The 11,751-nt window shown below is 45.5% G+C and overlaps 1 protein-coding gene across 1 annotated transcript in view; it reads left to right on the top strand.

Annotated features, from left to right (window-relative positions):
- The first annotated feature begins 402 nt into the window (after positions 1–402).
- The window catches only part of bai (Transmembrane emp24 domain-containing protein bai), a 37,390-nt gene continuing 26,041 nt past the window's right edge, over positions 403–11,751 (top strand). The window contains exon 1 of the mRNA XM_068349626.1: positions 403–760. Coding sequence (XP_068205727.1) covers positions 581–760 — 180 coding nt within the window. The 5' untranslated portion in view covers positions 403–580. The remainder of the gene's footprint in view (positions 761–11,751) is intronic.

Genomic DNA, 11,751 nt, shown 5'->3' with positions numbered 1-11,751 from the left:
ATAAATTATCATTATTTATTTTGAATACACGTTGATGTATTTAATATTTTAAAAGACCCATTACAGAAAGTCCCAACAAATCCTCAAAAAGAAAATTTTACTATATACACACTAACCTTTCGAAGTATATGATTTTAATAGGTAATTTATAATTATTTCAACCAAAATAACTGAAATAAATTATCATTATTTATTTTGAATACACGAGAATGTATTTATTTTAATGTTACTCTTCTTAAAATATTTTATTTTTCCTTCTTTCCTTTCCTTACTGGGCTATTTTCCCTGTTGGGGCCCCTGGGCTTATAGCATTTTACTTTTCCAGCTAGGGTTGTAGCTTGGATAGTAATAATAATAATAATAATGATAAAAAGACCCATTACAGAAAGTCCATTGGGTAGAATCCTTCAGCAGTCTTAAGCAAACGTCATCGGCTGCTTTCACCGTCTGACAGTGTTGATCTTTCTGAGATTTTTTGAATTTTAGGCCTTATTCCGTCCCCTAAACCTACTTTTTCTTGATGTGTGAGACCTGATATTAATCTACAAGTGGCAGAAGCAGTGGCAGAAGGACGCTAAATATGTTGGGGCTGGGTTTTGTAATGACCATAGCGGCAGGACTCTTGTCTGCCGCAGATGGAATCATGTTCCACTTGCAGCCCAATACACAGAAGTGTTTACGAGAGGAAATCCATAAGGATGTCCTTGTCACGGGCGAATATGACGTGCAGGAAACCCCTGGGCAGAAGGTTGATATTCAGGTGAGTAGATTTAGTAGATTTTCATTAGGAGGTATTTTCGGGGCCCTTGTATGTTGCCAACTCACCTTTGGGACCTGTTTGGGACCTAACCTTACGGTAAACATAGGTAGGGTACAGTATGCGGTATTATTGTACTGTATTACAGGGTAATGTAACCCAGGGAAAAAACGGTTTTATTGTAGTGAATTACATGGCAATGTAACCTAGGAAAAAAACTACTGTTTCTTATAGAAAAAATTACGATCTCTTAAAAAATGACACTTGTTTCCGTCGCAATTGAAAAGTTTCAGAAATATATATACATCTATATCCTACGATAATGGGGGACCTCCAGTGGGAACTCGGGTTTTGGGTGGGGAAAACATACTGGGGAAACGATATATAATTGTTTTCCCATATTAACGTGAATTAACCGAATTTGATGTTCATTTCAATCGGAAACAAACAGATCAACCAATTACGGATAACTTTGAGTTGCACAATTCACTTACGAACGAACGATAACATTAGCAACGTTACCAATAATACATAGTGTTACCAACGTTGACGTATGGTTCACAGAGTTACCAACGGCACGCTGACATTACTAAAGATAGTAATGATAGATATTTCCATATGTATTTTAAATAATTTCTCCATATAAGTTTTACTCAATATATAAAAAGTACAAAAAGGGCACAGAACCTAACAAACCCACCTAACCTAGCCTAGTAGTATGACAGGTCACAAAATAACATTTGATCTACATCGGAGGTTGGCAGCACTGGTTACTGTATTTTTTCATGACACAATCTTTGTAACGGCGCCTCCGAAGTTTATCCAGATATACTGTTTTGTATTTTCCTCCGGTTATTATAATTTCAAGAAGGTAATGTAAAGTGAAGAAAAGGCTTGTTTTACGTTTATATATCGATTCCCCAGTATGTTTTCCCCACCCAAAACCCCGAGTTCCCACTGGGGGTCCCCCATTATTGGAGGATATAGATGTATATATATTTCTGAAACTATTAATTTGCGACGGGAACGAGTGTCATTTTCGAAGAGAGCGTAATTTTTTCCATAAGAAAAAGTAGTAGTTTTCCTAGGTTACATTGCCCTGTAATACACTACAATGAAACCTTTTTTTTTTTTATCTCATTATGCCGGTATTAACCCTAAATTTTAAAATTCTGAGCCTTTGTATATCAGCGGCCAGTTCCTCACATGTTCATTAAAATTGGACATAACCTAACCTAAATTCCCCCCCCCACCTAACCTACAACCCGTGTGCTTACCTAATAGGGGGCTAACGCCTCTCTACGATCCCCCTTATCCTAAGTGAGACATAATAAGGTTTCATTGTAGTGTATTACAGGGCAATATAACCTAGAAAAGCAGCTACTTTTTCTTATAGAAAAAATTGCGCTCTCCGAAAATGACACTCGTTCCCGTCGCAAATGAATACAGTAGTTAATAATACATACAGGTGGCCGCTATCTTACATACACCCCAAACATTCTTCATAAGCTAAAACTTCGAGAAATGCAAGTTATTTTCCCAGATCTCTTCAAGTTATCATACTCAAATATTACTGTGCCAAATTTGATTATGTACCTTTGTATGTATAACCCAGCCATTGGTAATTCCTCGCTTATTTTGTAAAAATTCTGACAGATGGCAGTGTTGTCACAAGTTACTTGTTCGAACAGAATCAAAGTCCCAACTATATACTTTTAACTTTCGGTTAATTGTGTGGGGGTGTATGTACGATAGCGGCCACCTGTATATATCATTATGTCTAACTTAAAATACGGCAGTGTAAAGGTGGTCGCATTGGGGTGTCAGCCACCCCCCCTCCCTTAGGTAAGTAAGTTAGGACACGGCTTGTAGGTTAGGTTAGGGGGTTAAGTTTAGGTTAGTTGATGTCCATTCTTAATTAATGCATGAAGAACTGGCCGCTGATATACAAAGGCTCCATTGTGTGTAATGCGATGTCATACAATGTAATAATGCCAGTATTTCAGCTATTATGTTGATAAGGATATGATAGGATAGAACCATATGCTTGTGATACTCAAGTTGCTTACGGGAAATGGAAGCAAATGCCAAGTTGTATGCATGAGTGTTAGTAGTACAGTGAACCCTCGCTACTTCGCGGTTCGACCATCGCGGATTCACCACTTCGCGGATTTTTTTCATAACCCATATATATATATACATATTGGTAATAACAAAATCAACATACTGTACTGAATAATCAATATAATCGATGTAAAAACTAACCTATACACATGTGTACAGTAAATGCGTTTGTTTCTTCATTATGATCAGAGAAACGTAAACAAAACATTGGTTGCCATTTTTTATCGTGCTTTTTGGCGTGTTTAGGAAACGCATGATATAAAATCGCCTTTAATATTTGTGCCTGTTTTAGTTTAGGGTACTGTAGTACATGCATTAAGTGTTCTATACATTAAAGGGTAGTTTGTTAACAGTACTACGTACAGTACAAGGGAAGGTTTTAAAAGTCTGAATATACATGTTAAATAAATAGGTAAATATGGTGTCACTACTTCGCGGATTTTCACCTATCGCGGCCGGGTCTGGAACCTATCTACCGCGATAAACGAGGGTTCACTGTATCAAATTATTATTATTACTAGCTAAGCTACACCAGTAAATATATGCTACTTTATTTTTTAGCCAAATACACGAACCTTATATTTTTCATACTTGCTACTTGTGTTTTATCCATTTCTTACAATGAATGTTGGAGCAGTAAATATATACTTTAATTTCTAGCCAATTACACGAACCATATATTTTTCCTACTTGCTATGATGTGTTTTATCCATTTCTGACCATGAATATTTGGGCACACGACCCTTTCATGAGTTTTCCTTTATTATTATTATTATTAGTATTATTATTATTATTATTATTACTGTCCAAGCAACAACCCTAGTTGGAAAAGCAAAGTGCTATAAGCCCAGGGGCTCCAACAGGGAAAAATAGCCCAGTGAGGAAAGAAAATAAGGAAATAAATAAATGAAGAGAATAAATTAACAATAAATCAATAAGGGGGGATCAAAGTGTGGCTGGAAATTAAAGTATCATAATTATCTATGATTCACATTATGTCCCTCTAATGGTTTTTGCTCCGACGGGGCTCATCACACTGGCAAAATTAACATTACCTAATTGCTCCTGTTCTGGCAATCAGAATATAGATGTGCTGCGCACGCCAAATAAATGCGTTATTATTTTGCAGATATTTTTTAATTTCATGTGATTAAGGATTGCTATACAGTAAACTGAACAGTTTGTGTTATCAACATAATCAATGACAGAAATAGACTAAATTACACCAAATTTCAAAATGTATTGTACTTCCCTTCTGGAGACGACCTCTTGTGAACCTAGTCGTACTGGAACTGAAAGGGAGGATGGCAAGAAAATGGCTGTTGTAGAACAATATTTGGAGCTTGTGCATAAATATTTGGAAGCTTTTAGTTGGTTAAAAGCATTTCTTGTAGCGAATTCAGTTTGGCAGGTAATTAGAATACAATATCATATATTTACCACTACAACTTTAGTTGGAAAATCAGGATGCTAAAGCCCTAGGGCTCCAATGGGGAAAATAGCCAGTGAGGAAAGGAAATAAAGAAACTATATTTGAAAATTAATTTATAAAAGATAAATATAAAGTAACTTAAGATCATTAATAATTTGTTCCGTAACCGAAATACAAACCACGCTATTTACATAGGGTATTACTTTCGGCGTAGCTGAAATGACGAGCCATTAGATTTTTAACAAGGGTTAACTACCCTCTCGCTAGCTAGCGAGGGGGTAGGGGAGGGGTAGCTAGCTACCCCTCCCCCCTCACACACCGGTGAACTGATTCACTTCGCTTTTGGCTCGGACGGTGGGCAGACGTCTCTGCTCCCGACCTCACATGGCAGTCATTAATGTTTTGTCTTTACTTAATTACTTACTTTTCTTATACTTAATATATATATAAACATTCTTATGTTTATGTATATATTTGAGACCCTCGCTGATATCTTCTGGCCGTGCAACTACGCTCCAACGATCTCCTGCGCGCCAGCGATCTCCCAAGCACCCGCGCGATTCTTCGCCTGCGCGCAAGCGTTTTTCAACGCGTCAACGTGCCCACGCTTCAGATCGCCGTAGGTCTCCTACGCGCCCACGCGTTGACTCTCCTGTACGCGATCGGTCGCTACGCGCCAACGCTTGCCAACGCAACATCGCCCGCTAACGCGCCATCGCTCGCCCTTACAACCGCGCTCTCCCTCACCTGCGCGCCCATGCGCACTTTCGCCTGTGCGCCCTCGCGCCTGCGCTTTCATCTCCACGCGCATGCGCACCCACGTTCGCCCGCGCGCGAACCAACGATTTTACCATCGCGCGAGCGCCAGTGCGATTCCCATCGGGTTTCGCAACACGGGCAACCTGGCGAGTCTTCTGGAGCACGTACTTCCAGATCATCGTCGTCATGATCTCCACCCCGTAAACGCAGAGCAGGGCACGTGCAGGAGCAGGAAGAATCTTCAGAGAGGTCAGGGCAACATTCTTCTCATTCTTTTCTGGCATGCCCCATCATCTCTTCTCCTCAGGATCACCCAATCCCCTTCCCTCCAGTGGGAGTCGCTGACACTGCGTCTGTCAGCCGTCAGCAGAGGAGGTACTTCGAGATTATTGGGGATCCTGGTTTAGCGCTGCCTCTCCACCATTCCGTGGAAGGGCTTACTTGGGAAATTTCTCTGGAGAAACTCTCCGCCTGGCAGGTGACATTCTCGGCTTTGGAGATCTTGAGCCAGGAGAAGGCCGCAAAGTGTGCCATGCAGGCCACTTCGTGGCTGGTCGTCTGGCTTGGATCTCTGGGCATCCTGTTGCGATCCGAGGACTTGTCCAAGGAGAGAACCAGGAAGGCCATGGAAACTTTCCTCCTCTCGGGCACGAGCACCATCGATTTCCAGCTCACCAAGTTTCGAACTTGAGGGCAAACTCGATGTTGAAGCATTGAGATGCAGTGATCGAGAGGTTCCTCTTGAAAGTCCCAACCGTGGATGTCGGCAAGCTTAGACACACTTCCATCCTTGGAAAGAGCTTGCTTGAGCCCAAGGACGTGGGACGGACAGCTGAGAGGTGGAGAAAATTGAATCATGGTTCCCTCCTCCCAAAGGCGCTTACATCTAGACCTTACAAGCCTCCAGCGCCTCAACAACATCAGCCTCGTCAGCCAAGGACATCGGAACCGGCTACGGCAGCAAAGACAAAGGTGTCTAAACAGCAGCCCCCTCCTGTCAGGGACAAGAAGGACGGGAAGTCCTCCTGGAGAAGTAATAATCCTATAGGTAGCAGCTGAGGCTGCAAACGCTAGGATTGGCAACCCCCTGCATGTCCCCCAGTGGGGGGATGCCTAAAGTTGCGCGTTCAGGTGGCAGCAACTCGGGGCCGATTCTTGCACGATCTCCGTGATCAGCCAAGGATATCGCGTCCCGTTCATAACATCTCTACCTCCCCTGACAGCGAATCCAGTGTCGCTGAGCTCCTATGCCATGGGATCGGCAAAGGGGCTAGCCCTTCGGGTAGAATTCGAGACCATGCTCTAGAAGGATGCTCTCCAAAAGGTCGTCGACGGCTCCCCCCGGCTTCTTCAGTCGACTCTTTCTTGTAAAGAAGGCATCTGAAGGCTGGAGACCCGTCATCAGCTCTGAACAAGTTTGTCGAACAAACTTCATTCAGCGTGAAACTGCAGAGTCGATCAGACTTGTAGTGAGACCACAAGACTTCAGGTGCACACTGGATCTGAAGGACGGGTACTTCCAGATCCCAATCCATCCGTCTTCCAGGAAGTACTTGAAATTTAGCCTAGACAACAAGTTCTACCAGTTCAAGGTGCTGTGTTTCGATCTCTCCACAGCACCGCAGGTGTTCACCCTGATATCTTCGTGGCCACACAGGATCTGCATTCGTCTCCTTCGCTATCTGGATGACTGGCTACCCCGGCAGTCTCGGAATCGACCCTTCTTCGACTCCGAGACAAGCCTCTGGGACTTTGCCAAGATCTAGGGATCATGGTAAATCTCGAGAAGTCTTCTCTGCTTCCATCCCAACAACTGGGATATTTAGGCATGATATTAGACACCAATCTCCACAAAGCCTTCCCATCAGACGACAGGATAGCAAGGCTGGGGAGAGTCGCAGAACCTTTCCTCAGACGAGAAGACCTTCCATCCCAATCTTGGTTACGTCTCCTAGGTCACCTTTCCTCCTTGATCCGTCTAGTTCCAATCGGCCGCCTCAGGATGAGATCCCTGCAATGGCAGCTCAAGTCCCGGTGGAACCAAGGCAACGATTCCCCAGACACTCTGGTCCCTATGGGACCTGCGGAACGAATGGACCCGCAGTGGTGGTTGACCTACGGGAACTTTTGACAGGGAGTGGATCTTCTCGTCCTTTCCCCGCATTTGATGCTGTTCTCGGACGCATCAAAGAGGGGGGGGGGGGGGGGGGGCAGTTCTGAACCATAGTATCTCAGGCCTATGGTCAGAATCAGAAAGGTACCTCCACATCAATCTGCTAGGAATGAAGGCCGTATATCTGGCCCTTCAACAGTTCCAACAAACCCTGGCGGGTCACTCCATGAGCGACAACACCACGGTAGTGCTTATATCAACAAGCAGAGAGGTACCTTTTCATAATGGCTTTCCCATCTTGCAGTAGAGATACTGAGATGAACCGAATCCACTCAATACCACTATCGGCTCGCTTCATTCCGGGCAAAGGAATGTGCTCTCCGACAGTCTGAGCAGAGCCTCGCAGATAGTGAGTACCGAGTGGTCTTTGGACCCTCTAGTAGCCAACAAAGTCCTGAATTTGTGGACCTGTTCGCGACAGCCTTGAACTTCAAGCTGCCACTGTACTACTCCCCAGTCCCGGACCCCAAGGCACTCTGGCAAGATGCCTTCCTACAACGGTGGGACAACATCGACGTCTACGCCTTCCCACCGTTCTGTCTGGTGAGAAGGGTGCTCAACAAGACCAGACTGTCGGTCAACCTGTTGATGACTCTGGTAGCTCCGCTACGGCATCATGCAGAGTGGTTCCCGGACCTTCTGCATCCCCTGACGGAACTCCCGAGAGAGCTTCCCCCACGACACGAGCTACTCAAGCAACCACACAGCAACATCTACCACAAAGCCGTAGCATCGCTTCGGCTTCACGCCTGGAGACTATCCAGCATCCCCTCACAGAGAGAGGCGTTCCGCAACAAGTTGCGGAGCGGATGTCTCGACACCTGCGAAAGTCATCCGCAGGGGTCTACCAGGCGAAGTGGAGAGTCTTCTGTGGTTTGTGTCGTGGGAGAGGTATCTCTCCCCTTGATGCCACTATTCCAGCAATAGCGGAGTTATTGTATACCTGCGGGAGGAAATGCTCCTTTCGCTGTCGGCGGTGAAAGCCTATCGCTCAGCCTTAAGCCTGGCCCGCAGGCTGAAAGGAATAGACATTTCCTCCTCGCTGGATCTTTCTTCGCTCATACGAAGCTATGAACTTACATGCCCCCAGTCGGAAGTGAGACCTTCTCCATGGAACATGGTTCGGTTTCTTAGGGCTCTTAAGAGACCTCCTTGCAAACCATTACGCCAGGCTTCTGATCGTCACCTGACTTGGAAGACGGTGCTCCTGCTCGCTCTGGCCTCGGCCAAGCGTGCCAGCGAACTTCATGGTCTCTCGTACGACGTCGCCCATTCAAGAGGATAGGGGGAGGTAACGTCCAGGTTCGTCCTTGAGTTGGTTACTAGACTTAAAATCTTGGAACCCGGACCCTCGGTTCGACTCCTTCAGGATTTCGAGTCTCCGTTCTGTAACAAGATGACCCAGACCATCTCCTACTATGCCCAGTAAGGAGTCGTAGGTGTTATCTTAAAGAACAGCTGCAGTTCGTCCTCACGTGCAAGCCCTGTTTAGGAGCACAGGAAGGATGAAGAGGAGGGTCACCAAGAATACCTTTTCAGCCTGGATTCAAAGGGTCATCCATCACGCCCTGAATCCAGACCCTCCTCCGTTACGTCGCCTTAGAGCACCCGATGTCAGAGGCATCGAAACGTCGCTGGCCTTCAAGAGGAACTACTGTGACGCAGGTGCTACAAGCTGGAGTCTGGAAGCGTCAAACGACCTTCACAGCCCACTAGCTGCAGGGACGTGACCCACAGGAGCCTCGATACGTTTTCTATCGGCCCTGTGGTGGCTACACAACAGCTGGTCTAACCTCAGGCTCCTTAATGGACAGGTAGCAGAAGGTTGAGGGCATTGTTACCCGGTTTTAGACTGCATGAATGAAAGAAGTATGTCTGGCCCTTACTTCTTTCTTCATCCTCCCCTCTCTTGGGGAAAGCAGCATCCTGGGTTCTCTGCATAGCTAGCCTCAGACCTCTGCAGGTAAACCATGCTTCCTCGTGTTCCTAGTATTAAGATAATACTGTCGCGTCTCCCATACCCTGACGAGGTGGTATTGGGAAAGTCCTAATCCAGAATTCCATCTAAAGGTCTTCAGGTCGACTGCTTAGGACAAGTCACACTTCATCCCTCCACACACAAGCTTATGTAGGCCGCACGCTCCTTGCGGAGCAAGGAACTTGCGAGGTGCAGGGACTCTTTTTCTCGAGTGCTGCTCACTCGGATTCTGAGCCCCCAGGCAAAGCCAAAGCCAGTAAGGCTGGGACTTTCCACCCTTCCTAAGGGGGGTAAGTCACCCTATGTAAATAGCGTGGTTTGTATTTCGGTTACAGAACAAATGACAAATTCGGAGATAATTTGTATTTTTCCTAACCATACAAACCTTAGCTATTTACACATATTTGCCCGCCAGCCCTGTCCCCCAAGGCAAGTCCTACCTCTAAGCGAAGTGAATCAGTTCACCGGTGTGTGAGGGGGGAGGGGTAGCTAGCTACCCCTCCCCTGCCCCCTCGCTAGCTAGCGAGAGGGTAGTTAACCCTCGTTAAAAATCTAATGGCTCATCATTTCAGCTACACCGAAAGTAATACCCTATGTAAATAGCTAAGGTTTGTATGGTTAGGAAAAATACAAATTATCTCCGAATTTGTCATATTAAAATAGTCTGTCATGTTTAAAATATGAAGTGTAACTAATGTCAAACTGTTCAACATAAGAAGAATATTGCTGGAAGTTTGAATTTCTGAAGTTCCACGAATTCAACTGCCTGATTAGGAAGATCACTCCACACACTGGTTACATCTGGAATAAAACTGCTGAATCCGATGATAGAATTGTTGGCGAAAGGTGTCTCGTGCCAGAGACTTGGCAGGGCTTCCCATCACCTTTTCAGCTAATAATGCCCTAAATATGGAGAAGGTTGCAAAGTTTGCCTTTCAGGCTACTTCGTTGCTCAATCTGTGGTTGGGGTTAGTGGGTCATCTGATCAAAATGTAGGACTGGTTGCAGGAAGTCTATGGTGACGTTTCTATTATTGGGGACTAGGACCGTCGAGTTCTTTGCTCATCGTGTTGTCAACTTGTGGGCAAATTTGATCCTGAAACACGGGACATAATAATAGAGAGGTTTCACAGGCAAGTTCCTAGGACAGAAGTGACAATGCTACAAAACTCGACCATGGAAGGACCTTTTTTCAGCGAGGAGGACATTGAAAGGGCAGCAGAGCGCTGGAGGAAGAAGAGTCAGGACTCTCTCCTTCAGAGAGCGATAACCTCAATATCTTATGGAACAGCTCCTTCATCCAGGAAACCTCCACTATCTAGACCTCAGGGGAACAACAGGAGATCAGGCGCTCCCAAGACGTCATCTAAGAAGCCCTTTCCTGCCCGAGACCAGCCAGAGGGAAGCAGAAATAACAGAGGGAAACTAGGAGAAGGTAGAAGTTGAGGCCGCTCCCGCTAGGGAGGGCAATCCTCCTCTTACCCACCAGTGGGGGAATGCCTGCAACGCTGCTGGCAGAGGTGACTTCAGCATGTGGCCAAAGCCTAGACTGTCTCAGTGATTCGGTCTGGTTATCATGTCCCATTCACGTAATCTCTCCCTCCATTGACGCAACATCCGGTTGCATCGAGCGCCTACATGAAGGTATCTGTGAAGGAGCTGGTCGTCAGGGCCGAAGTCCAGATCATGTTGGAGAGGGGCACTCTCCAATAGGTCCTAGATGAGTCCCCCATGTTTTACAGTTGACTTTTTCTTGTAAAGAAGTCATCTGGAGGCTGGAGACCTGTCATCAACCTTTCCTCCCTTAACAATTTTGCAACAGACTCCGTTTAGGATGGAGACGGCAGACACTGTCAGACATGCAGTAAGATCAGAGGATTTCATGTGCAAGCTGGACCTAGAGGATGCATACAGTACTTCCAGATCCCAATCCAACCGTCATCAAGGAAGTATTTAAGGATCATCATCGATTATTGATGACACCAGTTCAAGTTGCTGTGCTTTGATCTATCAACAGCACCTTGGTTTTTCACAAGAGTTTTCTCCCTAGTGTCAACATGATCCCACAGGATTGGCATTCGTCTGTTGAGGTACCTGGACGACTTGCTGATCCTACCAGACTCAGTGGCGACCCTTCTTCAACACCGAGACAGACTCCTCGAGTTTTGTCACGATAAGGGGATTATGGTAAATCTTGAGAAGTTCTCCCTGAGACCTTCACAGAGACAGGTATACCTTGGGATGATCATAGACACCAACCTACAGAAAGTCTTCCATTCTGAAGAGAGGATCCAGAGGCTGAAGAAGTTAGCAAGTCCCTTCTTACAACGAGACTCACATCCGGCGCGACAGTAATTATGTATCGTAGGTCACCTTTTGTCCCTGAAACGTCTTGTATGCAATCGGCTACGAATACGATCTCTAGATTGGTGGCTGGAGTTCAGTTGATTTCAACACGCGGACTCACCGGATTCGCTGGTCCTCATGGGACCTAAGCAGAAGATGGACCTGAGATGGTGTGTGACAGA

This window comes from Palaemon carinicauda, chromosome 26 (genome assembly GCF_036898095.1).
Source record: "Palaemon carinicauda isolate YSFRI2023 chromosome 26, ASM3689809v2, whole genome shotgun sequence".
In the NCBI taxonomy this organism is placed as follows: domain Eukaryota; kingdom Metazoa; phylum Arthropoda; class Malacostraca; order Decapoda; family Palaemonidae; genus Palaemon; species Palaemon carinicauda.
Note: the sequence above shows the minus strand (reverse complement) of the source record. Positions and strands in the feature narration are given on the sequence as shown.